This window comes from Peromyscus leucopus, chromosome 1 (assembly GCF_004664715.2).
Source record: "Peromyscus leucopus breed LL Stock chromosome 1, UCI_PerLeu_2.1, whole genome shotgun sequence".
NCBI lineage: Eukaryota > Metazoa > Chordata > Mammalia > Rodentia > Cricetidae > Peromyscus > Peromyscus leucopus.
In genome coordinates, this window is record NC_051063.1 from 158,185,384 (window position 1) to 158,202,657 (window position 17,274).

The following is a 17,274-nucleotide window of genomic DNA, read 5'->3' on the forward strand; positions in this document are numbered from 1 at the left end:
ACCTATCCACCCTTCTACCCTTACACCAAACCACTTATGCATGCATGCATCATGCATGCATGCACCCATCCATCCACTCACCTTTTCAATTGTCCATTCACCCACCTACCTATTCACTCATATCCATACCCACTCATTCACTTGCCCACCCACTTGTCCATTCACCTATCTCTTCATTTACTTAGCATCTCCCTTATTTCTGAGTACTTAAAAATTAACCAGTGGATGTATGACACATACACATGGCTGCTAAATTAATGTATAATTACATGTGTCATCCCCAACTTCTGACCTCAGATTACCTATGTGTAAAAAGCATTTAGACTGACTAGGAGCTAGGCAGTCTCTGAGACTTCTACAGCTCTGCCATTATTGTCTACGTATTGCTTCCTTTGGGGATTATCTCTGAGGAAAGGTTGCACACAGCTACTGTTCACAAGTGATCCCAGGCAGAAGAGAATGTAGAGGAGAGGGGTGGGACATGGGGCTAGTTGATGACAAGAGTGGCGATTTTCTGAAAGTCTTTGACACAAATTCTGCTTAGATGGACATCAGAAAAAAAATGTCCACTTTTCATCTTTGGCCATCAAAAATAAATGGAGAAATCTCATGGATGTTGGGGAAGCAAGGATGTTTGGGGCTGGCAGAGGACCTGGGTGTTGTGCAGTGTGGCATGAGGCCCAGCAGCATATTTTCCTGGGAAGGATTGCCACACACATGCTTTCTTACAATTTTTTCTGGGGGAAAGTAGGCAATATAAGACTGTGTTCTGACACTAAGGTTTCTGTTGCTACCTCTGATCTCAACATATACTTGAGAGAACTTTCTAGTATGCCTGCCTTGCTAGTCTGTCTTCCTTGGGTTCTGATTTTGTAAGGAATATTATGGTTCCCATATGTCCTCACTGCGTCTTGGGTCCTCAGCCCACAGTCAGCAGCCAAATTCTCTTCTTCCCAATTCTACCTGGAGTGTGTTATATGTCCATAATATACCTCTGTGAGGGGAACTTAGCGACTGATCCTTAATACAATGATTGTAAAGGGAACTGGCCATTGTTTGAGGCTTTTTTCTTTCTAGTCTGGAGTGACATTTTTATTGTCATTAGCCAAACTCCATGTCTCCTGTGAATTGCCTGGTCCCATAGCTTTTGTCTAGGTTTCAAATGGAGGTGTTCAACTTTTTTCATTAGTTGAAAATACTTTTAAAAATAAGGGAGGTACACACATTAACTGCTTGGCAGCCACATATGCTTGTGACTGTTAAGAGTTCCCTGAGTGTGTGGCTCAGAGGATGGCTGAGGATGACCTGCAATGTTGAGATGCAGATGATAATGGGGTGGGGAGGGTATACAAGAGGAGAATGAGGAGGAGGCAGAGGAAGAGGAACAAGAGGAGGAGATGCTGCAGGAGGTGGAGGATGTTAGCAGGTGTAGCCTTTCAATGCACCTGTGCTCTGTGCCACGCCCCTTTTCAGGACCAGTTCCATCAGTGACTTCAGTCTCCCATCAGCCTAGCAAAGGCCACACCAGATCAACCTGGTGGTCCCCTGGGTGGTGGGAGCCAAGGATGTTGAACTAGGGTCTCAAGGATCAAAAAGGACTTTGGTCTTTCCTGCTGCTACAGCCAGGGGAGCACTTAGGATGTTCCCAGATGTTGTATCCAGCAGCAATTACACATGTCTAAGAGATGGTACATATCTGAGCTCTTGTCTTTTATAAGTGCCCTATGGACAAATCTCTTAGTTCAACCTCTTCAGAACCAGTCCTCCTTTGGTCACCATGACACATAGACATTTTCTGTTATATTTAGTTTCAGGCTGAATCCAATCTGAGGCTTCAGTGAAATGAAAAGAAACCAGTCAACCTGGGATTCTATTCCAGTTTGCTCAGATGTAAATGGTTTTAATCTGGGGTGAAGGGTGTGGAGGTAGAGCCTGCTCTCTGGCTCCCTAAAGCCCTTGGGGCAGGAGGCATCATTCACTGCGGCACCTGCCAGCCTCCTCATTCTCAGAGCACTGGCTGTGAGTAGAAGAGGGTGCTCCCCTCCAAGGCCACAGGCAGAGTGGGGAGCCAAGGCTGGTTAATAGAGGATTAAATAGCTAACTTCCTGCCATGACCAGCTCCGTTTAAAAGAGGAACTGAGAAAGCCAGCAAGATGGTAGCAATCAATACACTCCTGACAACTGCTGCTGTCTTCTCCGGTTTCACACTGTCCTGGAAAAGGGAAGCCTTTCTTAAAGGCATGTAGAGACTGGGCTCCCCTCCTCTCTCCCTCTCCTCTCTCCTCTCATCCCTTTTTTCTCCCCTCTTCTACTCTCTTCTTTCCTTTCCATCCCTCCCCTTCTCTCCTCTTTCTCCTCCTTCTCTCCTTTCTCCTCCCAAAGCCTCTTCCCTCCCCTTCTCTTCCCCCTCCTCCACTATTCCCTTTCCTCTGCTCCCTTCCACCCTTCCCTACCATCTTTTCTTTGTTTTTCTCTCCCTTCCCTTCTCCCCCTTCCTTTCCTTTCTGATTTCTATGATGGACATGAATGCATTGAGATAACATCAATTCCAGAGAACAAGGGGGCAGTTGCCTTTCCAGATTATCTCATTCAGGAGAACCAAAGCAGGGCTTGAGGGACTGGAATTTAGCAGGTAGGGGCTGGGCTGTTGCTCACAGATTTCTGCCTCCCCCTTTCCCTTTTAGTGATAGAGATTAAACTTAGAGCCTTGTACGTGCTAAGCAAATAGGTCTGTCGAATTTTGAGCTACATCCCCAGCCCTTCATTTTTCACATTTTATTTGAGTCATGGATTCACTCAGTTGCCCGGGTCACCCTTGAATTCACTCTATGGCCCAGGAATGATTGAACTGGTGTTCCTCCTGCCTCAGCCTAAAGAACATTGATATCACAGTCCTGTGTCACCAGGACTGATTTCTGCTGTTCACTTCTTTGATGCTCTGGGCACCATCCTCTCTTGGGCATGGAGTTGAGTAATCAGTAGAAGGAAGTTTTCCCAGGCCTGGATCCTCTTGGAGCTGCAGAATGCTTGGTTAGGATAGGATGTCCACTCCCAGCTCCAGCAGAGGAAGAGAAATCACATGACCTCCTTTGGCTGGGCATGCAGGACAGATGTCATGATTGTCTCAGCAATCCAGAGAAACTGCCTGCTGGTTCTGAGGAAGGTGTGACATACTCTGTCCTGGGGACAAATTGGGAAGGCTTCCTGGAAGAGCCAGCTAGAACATGGAGGATAGATTTGGGCTGACAGATATGGAGAGCTGAAGGTGGACTGTGAGAGGTCTAGAAAGGTGCTCCATCTCTGTGTCTTCCAACTCCGGGCACTGTCTTCTCATCATCTTGAGATCCCTCTCCATGACAGACTACCCTCCCACTTTATATTTCTTCACGTCTCAGCTTGTGGTGCTATGTTGGAGGTTCTGGGAACTTTAGAAGGTAGGAGTTAGTCAGAAAAAGTAAGTTACTGGGGGTGCATCTAGGGGTATATTATACCTAGAGCTTCTCTCTCTTGCTGGCTCTTTTTCTCTGCTTTCTGTCTGCCTCAAGGAGAACAGCTCTCCTCTACTACATATGCCTGTGGCCATGAAGCTGTTCTCAAACCCATGGGACTGAGCAACTGCAGACTGAATCCTCTGAACCCACAAACCAAAACAAATCTTTCTGTGTTGGACACAGAAACAAAGATCAGCTAATACAGTATGCTTTCTGAATCTAAAAACAAGGATACTAAATGTTGCGGTTAGTATCTGGGTAGGGTTCTTGCAGAGCTAGAATTGTCAATCATTTAGATGCCATGCTGGGTTTTGTTGTTTTGCCATCTCAGAATCCTAGGATGTCAAAAGGACAGTTAATATCAGTTAGTTTTATAAACTGAGACCTGGGCATGTACCCAAGGTCATGGGGGGGGGGTGTCACACCACTGAATTCTCTTCAATGGCTCTTCAAGTGGCATTTTTCCTCATTGGGGGAGCAACTCCCTTGATTCAGAAAAGGAGCTAAAGGATGATGTATCAGCATTTGTAAATAGTAAGAAACCATTAGAGTCTAAAACAACTTTTGGGTACCCTTCTGGTCTGCTAACCAGTAAGGGACAGACATGCTTTCTATATCCATGGTGCCTGCCACCTCTGCCCTACCAACACAGTCCCCAGAAATGCCTTTCTGTCTATTTATATATCTTCACATGTGTATTCCATGGCCAGGTATGAACTTGCCCATGGCTGTGGGTTCCTTTATCCTTTTCACTGTCTGAGTGAAGGAGTTGGCATGTGAGTGTTGTAATGCAACATGAATGTATGTGGTGTTAACATTAAAAGTAACCCACCCATTTGTCTTTGCTTGGGCTCTGGAGTCAGGTTTCCCAGCAGACTTAGTAGCGCTTTTATTTTAGGAACCCCAGTTTCCTTATTTTTCACTACTTGTAATGGTGTAGGCACCTGTAAGATTGTGTAAGGCTGACATGAACTGATAATTGTGATATGCTTGGCACAATGTTGGCATATCTTTCCTCAGGAATGAGAAGATTATGAAGATGAGGATGCTTTTGATAGTGTAGGCAGCAAAGATGCTGATGGTGGTAATTTGTGTCCACCAACATGGATGCTGCCTCCTGCTCCATGCTATGCCAAGCTCTGCCAAGTCCCACTCACTATTAGAGGCAGTAAAGGCATTGATTTGAGGAAGTCTGAAAGTTTGACCCTCAGCTCAAACTCAGTTTTCTCCATTGCACAATTTCCAGCCCCCATAGTCTTATTTGAATATCATGTTCTCATTAATATATTCAGTAAGGTTTTTTAACTGTTTCTGGCCCTGTCTCAAAGCATTGCCTACACATCAGTCAAAAATGGAACAGGTCACCCATGCTGCCCTCTTGTTTATCTATTAATCATCTGGCAAATAAACCACTCAGTATCCTGCCCACCTCAGTAATGTTTGTGATGTAATTTGTTTGGATGCCCAAATGTCACCAGCGTTGATTGTAAGAGCTGAAAAAAAATAATGTGCTTGAGCTTGCTTAGCACAGCAAGCTCTAGGCCAAAATGTAAGCATGAAATCTCTGGTTTATTTTTGTAATAATGTTTACAGCTGTTTAATGACCCCGAAAAGGTTCAGTAGTCTGGTGTTCTGTATTTCAGAACAGGAGTGTGTGATGTTTAGAACAACCTTGCTTAAACAGTTAAGCATCAACAATTGGGAAAATTGTATTTAATAAGCTATTGTAGTCTAGGTGAACTTGTCTGATTATTGCTTAACTTACGCAGAAGAAAGCAAGGTGGGTTACAGGAAAGAGTCAGAGTCTTTTGGCTTTGGGGGAGATGAATGTTCCCTCACAACCAGAACTGCAGGCTATGAGACTCTTTTGAACAAACTCAGTTGTTTTGGAACCTCCCATACTGTTAAGGGAAACAAATTCCATTTGTGCGTGGCAACTCAGGTGTGGGATTCCCCCAAGGTGTCCCAGGCGCATTTTTGCTTACTTTGATAAAATTTAGAATATTTAGTTGTGCTTGGCTAGACAACAACACTTAATTTTTAAAAAGTCCACTTGCAGTTACTCTGAAAGTCATTTTATTTCCAACATTCTTCTTCATAGTATAAGGATCAAACTCTTTCATGCAACTTACTGGCAAGATCTTTATTTTTGAGACAATTCATGAGGCTTTCCCCTTCCCTGTGCTTGCAAAATGGAACTGTGTTTTTGTGTAAAACTTATTTAAACTTATGGCTACTGGCATTTCTGGTGTCCTGATAGATTTAAATTTCATCTTGAGGGAAAGATACAATTAAGTCCTCTCGGAAGAGTTAAGTGAGTGCTTTTGTCATTGATATCACTGGAAATAGTTTTGAAAGGAGTAATGCAAAAGTGAAAATAATCATTAGCTCTATCAAAAGCAGCTGAATGGCTCCAGGTACCTGTGGTGATGGGCTAATGGGAAGGCATTTTGATAGTCTATATCCAATGGCAGGTGTCACAGGAGCTGACATTCCCTTCCTCATGAATAGTGGCATTGCAGAACTCAGGGAGAGGCCTTCAAAAGCCTTTGCTAGACCCATTTGTCTTCATAGGTAGAACCCAGAACTTCCAACACCATGGTGGGAAATTTTGGGTGGCTGAAACTCACATGCCAGGCTGATTCTTCATCAGCATTGACCATGACGTTGAATGCCAGCAGTGTTCACTGTGACTCAGGGTAGGTCAGGACCAGGTGGAATGCTGTGATAGTCTCTGTGACTTCTAACTGTCACCTCCAGTGAGAACAGTTGCCTGCCTTTGCTAGATTTAAGTAATTATGTATTCATTGATTCCTTCCATCCATCAAGCAATGCTTAATGATTCACATGATGGGACCAAAAACTGTAGGTGCAGAGCAAGCCATTTTCATTGTGGAGCAGTTATTTTGTTTGTGTGTTTGTGGTATTAGGGATTGAGGGCCTTATGGAAGGGAGGCAGGAGCTATAGCTTTCACTGGTTTACATGCTTTGATGATACTTTGAGTTTTCTAACCATGTGAAAATATTGGTTATAGTACTCAGAGTTTCAGATTGCTTAGTACCCGAAGGCCTGGGTCATGGCATATACTCTGTTAGCCCATGTCTTCTTGATGTGGGCCCCCAACTCCTGCAGCATGGATGCTGAGTTCCTAGCTGGGCTGCTAGTAGAGTATAGAGTAAGCACATGGGCTAAAATCTTCCTTGGAAACTAGCTGTTGAAGTCCAGAATTGTATATGGATATGCATGAGTCCTTTGCTTATTAGGAGCTAGCCATAGGGTGGGGGTCAGGTCACAGTCAGACACTTGCTGTATGGCCTATGAGGAAGCAGTGTGATCCCCACAGGAAGGCATTCTCTATGCATTTGTTCCCTGGAAGGCTAAGGAAAGGAGTAATAATACTCCCTGTAAGAATAGTGGAGCTCTCACAGGCAGTCCACCTCCTCCAGTCCTGTGAGCGCCTACAGCAGCAGCTGGATCCAATCCTTTAATAGTAGGATAAATGACCCTTCGTTTCCCACGGTATATATTTGTGTGAGTTGCTGGAGTGCCACCATTGAGGAATCCCTGCCTCACTCTTAACAGTCATTCTTGATGTCTGTGCTTGTATGTTTGTACATGACTGCATGTGAGTATACACACACACACACACACACACACACACACACACACACACACGGCATATCTCTCTAACCTTGAACATAGTTCTTGTAGATACTTTCTCATTCTGTGATGGCCCATGGCCCACAAGGCAGGTACATTAGAAGGTTTATAACCAATACTTGCTGAATGGCTGAGGTGAGGCCTAAATGAATTGTGGATTGCTAAGTGTGGAGAAGTTGGGGCTGGCCGAGGTTTTGTGAGTTCCAGGCTGGGCCCAAGGCCAGCTTGTCCTGCCTCAGCTGCTTTGGCCCAGGGACAGAACATCAATTACCTCACATTCTTTCCAAGAACTCACATTCCCCTTTCTTGCTTCGAGTGGAGTAGCAGACAGTGGTTTGGAATGACAGCCAGCAGCAGCCTGGGCCCACCTGCTCATGGAAAGTGAGGAGTCAGAGACATATCTGACCGTACAGCAGCAGGGCAGTGGCACCCACTGCCCAGCTTTCAGGCAGGCTCATCTCAGGGGCCTGGAGAATCTTCTGGGTCATGGCTGGTCCTTCTGAACGTATGGGCTCTATGGTGGTTAGATCCTGAAGGGAGTGGTCACTATCTGTCCCTTAGTGCCCAGAGTAGGGCCAGCAAAGGTGGCTAAAGACTATATGAACCCCATGGGCACCTGGATGGAGGGACACAGTGATGATGTTTTTAGACCTTCAGCCTCTGAACTATAAATGTTCTTGAACTTGTGAAAATCTGGGGTTGAAATGAAGGTGAATCGCCTTTGGGGCCTAGCTGCTCCTATAAGCAGTGATTCTAGGGTCTGTTCATGCTTGTCCATTATTGGGGGACACAGAATCCAAGATGAGCCAACTGAACCTTAGGGTTCATCTCATGAAATCTGCTCTCAGAGAAGTGGTGACATGCTGGCCTATTCAGGAGGACTCCAATTAAGGGAGTTAGAAGATGAAATAGAACAGAGCTGAGGACCACCCTCCATCAAAGTGGGTGTAAAGGGTCCTGAAAGTTCAGACCTACATCAAGAAGTCAATTCTGAAGAACTTGGATAGCACATTCTAGAATGTTATATTTCCCTCTCCACTAAAACATTAGCACTGGTATCAGAAAAAAAAATGGTGTTGATTTAAACAAACAACAACAACTAATCTTTCCTTTGGGGCAGAATAGAAGAATTCTATAATCAAGGTGAACTTGAAGATTCCCATGTTGAGTTGCTGACAGGTGAAGGCATCCATGGACTTCAACTTGACACCCCTTGTCCAAGCTGATAGTAACTTTGTTGCTTACACTCCCAACCTCCTCCCCTATCTCTGCTGAACTGGCACCTGGCCTTAGAGACCTGAAATAGCATGTCTTCTTGTATTCACATCTCCTGAGCTGGCCAACTGGGCAGCCCTTGGAAATAGGCCAATCATGTTGGCCTCCAAACTTCCCAAGAGCTGTAAGGTGGAATTCTGTGTGCTGTCATGTGGCTCCAGGGACATGATCCATATTTGATCAAGAGAGGAGCCAGTATGGCTTGATAGGACTAGAAGGTGCTGAAGGGCTCCAAACTAGGCCCTGGAGGCTACTCATGCCTACAGTTGTTACACTATGGGAGTGCCCTTCCCTGATTGCCAGTGGATTCCATGATTCCTGGAGTCTGACAGTCATACCCATCAGTTTATCTTCAATGATAGAAACTGATGCACAGTGAGAATTCATTGGTTTGTTGAATGAATTCTAGAATCTCCATGACAACCTAGCTCCTGACCAGTCTTCAAAATTGAAGATGGCAAATTGGAAGCTGCTTTTACTGCAAGTGAACATGTATGTGTCTCTGTGAATGTGTGTAAGCATGTGCAGAGTTGACCATGCCATCATTCAAGGGCTACACTGGACTGAAGTCCCTCTCCCTTCTGGAACTAAACACCATGTCTTTTCTCTTACTAAGGCAGCCAGTCTCCCACGAGAGACCACCATCCCACACACTATCTAGTCTACCTGGTAGGAACGCAGAAAACAGCGGACTCTGTTGGGGCAGAATGTACTTGCCCCAGAGTTGAGCTCTGGCCTCACAAGTGCCCCAGGGGAAGTTTCTTGGCCCCATAGTTTTGGCTGGGGTTAAACACAGGGCCCCTGGACCATCTAGCTGGCCAACACATGGAAAGACTGGGACACAAAGAAGAGATCTGTAGAAACCTATCTAAAAGCAGGAAGTGAATCTGGACTCCTTCATGGAGAAGGCATATCTGGAAACAGGGAGTCCGGGCATGGGCTCTTTGCTTTCCAAGCTAAGCACCTTCCATGCTCTGATATGGAAGAGAGCCTGCCCTCTGATCTACCTGAAACAGTCTGGCATTTGCTGTTCTGCACTGGCTGTGGAGGGGGCAGAGGAGACTATTAAAGACAATTACACAGACTAGCTTCGAGTGTTTGTGTTTAACAAACAGCTTTGAGTTCTAATTTTCTGCAAAACACATACTGCAGGTACAATTTGTACTCATTACTGTATATTGGGAAAGTTATTAAAAACACTCAAACTTGGTTGAGACTTCCTATGGCATCGTCCCTGGATTTTAATTGGTTTCTATCTAGTTCTGCAAAAGATCTCTTTAAGGCCAATCAAAGACCCTGGCTCAGCTGTCTTGCAAGCCAAAGGACAGGGAAGAAGTATCATATGGCACAAATCTACCTCCATCCAAACACCAACAGCCTCACAAGTCCACCAAGATTCCATCAGGAGATCATGTATAGGATGGACATGGTTACCAGATGACAAAAATCAGCGTTTCGTAAAATAAGGGTTAAATCTTAATCTCTGAGGTTTGCAAAGCTGCTACTAGCAGTCTCCTTAAAATTTAATATACCTCGTTAATGCTTCCTTGCAAACACTGAAGGATTTTTATGATTATAATCATGTGTTACAGCACCTAGTACTGTTTCTAAGCAGCATACTAATCAGCTTAATGAGATATTACTGCACTTTTTGTTGACTAAAGCAAAATCTCTTTTATTGTTCTAAAGCCTGTCCTTTACTTTATTTTTTCCCAAAACATTATCTTGTTTTATTATGTACCAGTAAATATCATGCTATTGGTGCTATTTTTTTTTCCTTTGGCCAAATCATAAAATGATCTCTTTCGTCTTAAGACTGGTGAGTGTACTGAATATAGTAAACAGAAAAGAAAGTCTCCTGTTGGTCTTTCGATAAAAGCCACTCTGCTCTAAGGCAAACTCTGGACTGAGCCAACAGGTAGGGGCATTTTGTGAAAGGAAAGGAGGATCCGTTGAACACGCAGAGCCTTGATATGTTATTAGGTGTTGAAAATGTTAAAATATTAATAATTGAAATGTGAATGAATAATTGCAGTCTGTAAATAGAGAATACAAGGAAGACGATCCATTCCCAAAACAAATTGGAGGACACTGCCATATTGCATAATTGGCATTTAATAATTCATCTTTTTATTATTGTTTTTTACTCTAATTCCTTAGCATTATTATGGGTAGGTAAGTCTTGAAATGCAAACGTCCTCTCCCACCCCCACCCATGCCTAACTGATGCTATTGCTTTTTACCTGGCACAGATCTGAACTCTATTTTTATTTCTAGGGATGGAAGAAGCGAGTCTGTGCCTTGGAGTGTCCTCGACGGCACCGGAAGCTGAGCCTCACTTGAGTGGCCCAGTCCTCAATGGCCAGTATGCCATGAGCCAGAAGTTGCACCAGATCACTTCCCAGCTCAGCCATGCCTTTCCTGAGCTTCATTCGCGGCCCAACCCAGAGGAGAAGCCACCTGCAGCCCTTGAGGAAAAGGCCCACGTACCCATAAGCGGACAGCCCATGGGCAGCCAAATGGCATTGCTGGCCAATCAGCTGGGCCGTGATGTGGACAACAGCCTCAATGGGCGTGTGGACCTGCAGCAGTTCCTCAATGGGCAGAACTTAGGCATCATGTCTCAGATGAGTGACATTGAGGATGATGCCAGAAAGAACCGGAAGTACCCGTGTCCTCTGTGTGGCAAGCGTTTCCGATTCAATAGCATCCTCTCCCTGCACATGCGCACTCACACTGGCGAGAAGCCATTCAAGTGCCCCTACTGCGACCACCGTGCAGCCCAAAAAGGAAATCTCAAGATTCACCTCAGGACCCACAAGCTGGGCAACCTAGGGAAAGGGCGCGGGCGGGTGCGTGAGGAGAACCGACTGCTGCATGAGTTAGAGGAGAGGGCCATTCTGCGGGACAAGCAGATGAAGGGCAGTCTGATGCAACCAAGGTCTGATCTCAAGCCCTTGGCACATGCCCAACAGGCTCCATTGGCCACCTGCAATTTAGCCTTGCCCCCCAACCACAGTGTGCCCGATGTAGCCCACCCGGCACCTTCTCCCAAGCCAGCCAGTCTGCAGGAGGATTCGGTGACCCCGGCTGCTGGCTTCAGATGCACCTTTTGCAAAGGCAAGTTTAAAAAGCGTGAGGAGCTGGACCGCCACATCCGCATTTTGCATAAGCCGTACAAGTGCACATTGTGTGACTTCGCGGCCTCACAGGAAGAGGAGCTCATCAGCCACGTGGAGAAGGCACACATCACTGCGGAGTCGGCCCAGGGCCAGGGTCCCAATGGTGGTGGAGAGCAGTCGGCCAACGAGTTTCGCTGTGAGGTCTGCGGCCAGGTGTTCAGCCAGGCCTGGTTCCTGAAGGGCCACATGCGCAAGCACAAAGACTCCTTTGAGCACTGCTGCCAGATCTGTGGTCGGCGCTTCAAAGAGCCTTGGTTCCTGAAGAATCACATGAAGGTCCACCTCAACAAACTGTCAGTGAAGAACAAGTCCCCCACCGAGCCTGAGGTGTCAGTGCCCATGGGCGGCCTGTCCCAGGAGGCCCATGCCAACCTGTACTCGAGGTACCTTTCCTGCCTGCAGAGTGGCTTTATGGCCCAGGACAAAGCCAGCCTGAGTGAGCCCACCCAGCTCTATGGCAAAGGGGAACTCCAAGCCAAGGAGAAAGAGGTTCTGGGAAAGCTACTGTCTCCCATTTCCAGTATGTCTCATAGTGTCCCGGAGGGAGACAAGCACTCCCTCCTGGGCTGCCTCAACCTTGTGCCACCACTAAAATCCAGCTGCATTGAACGGTTGCAGGCAGCTGCCAAAGCTGCAGAAATGGACCCAGTGAACAGCTATCAGGCCTGGCAGCTCATGGCCAGGGGCATGGCCATGGAACATGGCTTCTTATCTAAAGAGCATCAGCTCACGCGAAACCACGAAGACACTTTGGCAAATGCTGGAGTTCTGTTTGATAAGGAGAAGCGGGAGTATGTGTTAGTGGGAGCAGATGGCTCCAAGCAGAAAATGCCTGCTGATTTGGTTCACAGCACTAAAGTGGGCAATCAGAGAGACCTGCCAAATAAGCTCGACCCTCTAGAAGGCAGTCGGGAATTTTTGTCACATGGGCTCAACCAGACGCTCGAATACAACCTGCAGGGTCCTGGGAACTTGAAGGAGAAGCCCACTGAGTGCCCGGACTGCGGACGGGTGTTCCGCACCTACCACCAGGTGGTCGTGCATTCTCGCGTTCACAAGCGGGACCGCAAGAATGATGAAGATGTTCTGCATGTGGGCGTGGGCCTGGATGAGCGGCGTGGCTCAGGCAGCGACCAAGAGTCCCAGTCGGTGAGCCGCTCCACCACACCCGGCTCCTCTAATGTGACTGAGGAGAGTGGGGCTGGAGGTGGCCTGTCGCAGACCGGGAGCGCCCAGGAGGACAGTCCACACCCCTCTTCACCATCTTCCTCAGGTAGGTTGACAGAAGAAAGGGATGGGCCCTGCCTCCTGCCAGGACCCGCTTGGTCCTGCACATCAGCTTTGGGCCTTAAGATGGTTCTGAGTGTGGCTAGACCACAAAAGGTGGCAGGCTGGATGCTAGGCTGTGTGTCTGTTTCCTTCAGGATCATGCCCTGCTCTAAAGTCGGGACTGTTCTTTCAACCTTGAACTGTAGCTACTAGCAAAAGGCAGGTGAGCCTCCTTTGCAGTGATAAAGAGGGTGGCATGCTTTTTGATGGGGCACACTTTGCCCTTCCCCTACAGCTGTTTAGTTCCACTTGTGGAACTGGTTCTTAGCTTTGTCTCTGGAACCCAGGAGCTCAGGCTTGGCTCCAGATATGGATGTGAACGTGGAGGGTCTCCATTGCCTCCCCTTAACTGTACCCACACAAGCCTTTCATTTGGGAGTTCTCTCCCAGCCTCCCTCCCCAGGCCAAACCTACCTACCTCTTGTGCCCTTCTGAAACTGCAGTCTGGCTCACCTGCCCCCAGAGCCACAGCACTTTCCTCTGATGGTTTCAGTCAAGCACAGAGGTTTGAAAACACAGATGCATGGCCGTGTGTCATCAGCTGTACTGTGTTGCATGGGCGATACAGTTCTATTTTAGCAAAGCAGAAAAATCTGTCATCAAAAATGTCTATGAAATGCTGAAGCATCCTGGCCCTGTTTGAGGGGGGAAAAGAAAAAAGAAAAAAGAATAAATATACTAGTCTAAGATGGCTAAATTAAAATCGCTACCTAACAGCAGGTAAGAGGTTGCCTTCATCCACATTTCCAAAGTCCCTTACTAATGGATAGTAAATTGAAAGTTATATCTCCAGCCCTTTATAAAGAAAGCACCTCGCTAATACTGTAATCATTCTACTGCCTAACAACAGAGGAAATCATGCCATAACAAATACCCTGTTACTAATGGCAACATTGATTTCTGCAATCAGCCATTAAGTCTAGAAAATGAAAGACAGTTTGAGGCACCTCGAGGCATTGCATTGCCCACTGTTAAAGATGTGGCAGTGTGCTGCTGAGGGTCATTTTTTAAAAGTTTTTTTCTTCTCTCTATTTGTGTGTGTGCATGCCTGTGTGTGTGTGTGTGTGTGTGTGTGTGTGTGTGTGTGTGTGTGCGTGTCTTCTCTGTTGGCTGTTATTTCCATCGTAGAGGCGATTCATTGTTGTAGTTACTAACTAGATGCCTGTACACTTTGTTGTAATTCTCTCTCTTCAGCTTCCCTTTCTTCTAGAACAAAACTCATAGTAGAATAAAGTGTGTGTGTGTGTGTGTGTGTGTGTGTGTGTGTGTGTGTGAGAGAGAGAGAGAGAGAGACAGAGAGACAGAGAGAGAGAGAGACAGCTTATTACAAGCCAGTAAAGAATTGTTAATACACATAAATCTGAACTACACATTCCAGAGATTCCGATAGCACTTAATGCTGCTGCTTAAATACCCATGAAACACACTGCTCGTGGAGTCCTGGACTTGCTGGCGATTTATTACTGACAAGATGCTTCGGGAGAGTCTAACAAGGATGTGGGGACTACGGGAGGATGAGGTCACACTGTGTGGAGGGGCCTTGTGCTCCAGAGAAGTTGTGAAGTTGTCCTTCCTGTCAGTGGGAGCTCTGTCAGGATGGGTCCCCACATGCAGGATGGTGAGCTCCGGGCATCCCTCAGCTGTCTCCAGGGACTCTTTCCAACCTCTTGGAAAGGGGTCTCTTCAGAAAATGTGTTCTTCGCTCTTCCGAGGTTGAGGAGCTACCAGAGGCAGAGATCGGGAAGCAGACTGGATTCCTTTAGTTTTTGGAGTGACGTGGTTTTCACACTGACAGATTCCATTCCCTGTCCCAGACCCGCTCAAACAAGAGGGCCTTAGCATAATATTTCAATACCAAATGTTCGGCTCTATTAATGACATGTTTACCATGTTTTCATCACCTTCTGGCCAAGTGATAGCCAGCTGCTTGCTGCCTCCCCATTTCTAAGTACTCTGCTGGAAGAAAAAGCGCACACCAAAATCCAGACTTATTTAGAAATAAATAAATATTTCTTGCTTAAGAGAAGTTGGCATTAGCTCTCCACTTTATTTTCCCCGTTGAAGGATTTTACAATTGTGAATACTGATTCTTTCATTTGGGGTTTGACTTCTTTGTTTTCTTCATATTCAAATCAGACCCTTTCATAATTTTCTGACTAAGTAGGGAAATGGATGGCATACCCACTCTGCAGTCCAAATCAGCTGCGTGTCTGAGGGCATTCAGGTTTTGCTGGGATTTAGGACTTTCAACCAAATCTGATTCATTTTCCCCTCTTCTTTCTAACAAGTGTGACTTGTATAAAGTGTGATTCAAAGATGCATTTAAATAAAACTCTTGACACAATAGGTATTTTTATTGTTACCTGTTAGAAACCTGCAAGGTGAAGAGGAGGGAAAAAATTTAAGCCCTTCAGTAAAGAAAAAAAGTACTTATTAAGGCTTCTATTAAGAAATAACTGCAAAACACGGTCTTACAAATTTCTCAGACTGCATAACAATGTCACAAAACTTCATTTGCATGGCTTGATTCTTTTTTTTGTTGAAAACTGGGTCAGTAGGGCCTGAGAAACTATTTTTTCAGATCTTAACCAATGAATTCTTCTTTTTAAATCGCTGCTCTTAACATGATAGTAGTTTTGAATTCATCATAAAAAACCTTTTTAACAGAGCCTCTTAGAATAGATCTCTAGAAGAAGGCTTACAATGAGTGGCAGAGACGCCCTTTGTTATCTGATGTAATTCTTTGCAAAGGAGGATTGGGAACGGAGTGGCTGTTTAAAAATGTCTTGCTCAGACCGAGACGAAGAAGGGGTCAAGTTTGCAATCAAACAGTTATTGCCGAGATGGGCGACTGTCACTGGCTAGGCTAATGTGGGATGCAGCTGTTTGTTATGTGAGCAAAAGAATGTTTGAATCAGTGAACATGTGAAAATGATTCCAGTGAACCAGAAAATGTGTTTGTTCTTTTGCCTCTCCAAACTGCTGAGAACCAAGCTTAAGATCAACCGCGAAAACTAGGACCTTTGACAGACGGAGAGGTCGTATTTTCTAACAGAAAAGCGACAGAACTTGCCACACAGATCACTTCCCCATCTCCCTTTGTTATTGTTTGTTTGTTTATTTTTGACTCATTTGTAATTTCACACCATAGAGCATGTCGTTTGCTTCCGTGTGCACTGCAAAGCGAAACTATTTGGAGAGCATCAGCTTATAAATTTTACTCTTTTATGACATTTAGAGAGCAGGGCGGCTGTTCTGATGCCTCCTCGTTTTCTGGCTTTCATGCAAAGGCTCTGATGACATTAATCTCTGCATCTTTCCCTAAAACCTCCCCTCAAATGACCGATGTATCCTCTGCTTTTGCTCTGAGTCAGAAAACAACCGAAGTTCTGTTTCTTCAGATTTTGCTTTGGAAATCATGCTTAGTATAATTAAAACTTAATGTACTAAGAAACGATACTGTTCATTATATCCAACAGGGCAGTTACCTTCCGAATTCCCCATCATTTTGGAGTGGGGATAATTGAAGTGTTGATGGTGGGAAGGGGGTAATTGAATGCATTGACCCTCCGTTCATTAAATAAAGTCAGCAAAGTTGCATGATCAATGGAAGCCAGGGAGAGAGAAATACAAAGATGGAAATATCGTTAACCCCTACTTCTTCTGCTGTAATATTTTGAGTTGGACAAGGATTATTTGGTCAGCTGGGCTAAAAGCCTTGGGGGTCAGTCTGCTTTTGTTGCTAGAATGCATTCCTGAGATGCTGAGTCTCCATCCCGTAGGCCCATTGACCACTGACTGCATCAGAGGCCCTTATCCAGACCCCCCTGCAATACATTAGTGATAGTGAGATGATGGATTTTCTTCCTTTCCTACCTTTTTTTCCTCTGGTGATTCACCCTCCACACCCCTATTCATGATAACCACTGCCTGTTCCACACAAACAAATCCAAGCCCTCAAAAGATAATTTAAAAAACAAAAAAGAAAAGAAAAACATTGAAGTCTGAGGATTAAGATCTTTTTTCTTTCTTTTTTTCTTTTTTCTTTTCCTCTTCTTTTTTCTTTTTCTTTCTTTCTTTCTTTTTTTTTTTTTTGCTTGTGCATTCCAATTGTTCTTAAAATATTTGGCAATGTCAATTAGTAACTGAGCAGAGTTAGCTGATGAACACAATTTTCCAGTAGACTGAGCACCCTATTGTTGCCGAGCGAACAGCAGATTTCTGAGGTCATTATCATTCGCTGGTTGCTTGGCCCAGCTGCTTCCTGCTGCAAAAGCCAAACTTTATACTGGAGCTCGGGGATGGCTGCAGCAACAGGGGGCTGGGAGGGGGAGAG

The 17,274-nt window shown here is 45.4% G+C and overlaps 1 protein-coding gene across 10 annotated transcripts in view; it reads left to right on the forward strand.

Moving 5' to 3' along the window:
* The window catches only part of Znf536 (zinc finger protein 536), a 460,757-nt gene that overhangs the window by 189,111 nt on the left and 254,372 nt on the right, over nucleotides 1–17,274 (forward strand). For all 10 annotated transcript variants that reach the window (XM_028877735.2, XM_028877746.2, XM_028877737.2 and 7 more), the window contains one exon: nucleotides 10,705–12,882. In XM_028877735.2, coding sequence (XP_028733568.1) covers nucleotides 10,707–12,882 — 2,176 coding nt within the window. In that variant the 5' untranslated portion in view covers nucleotides 10,705–10,706. The remainder of the gene's footprint in view (nucleotides 1–10,704; nucleotides 12,883–17,274) is intronic.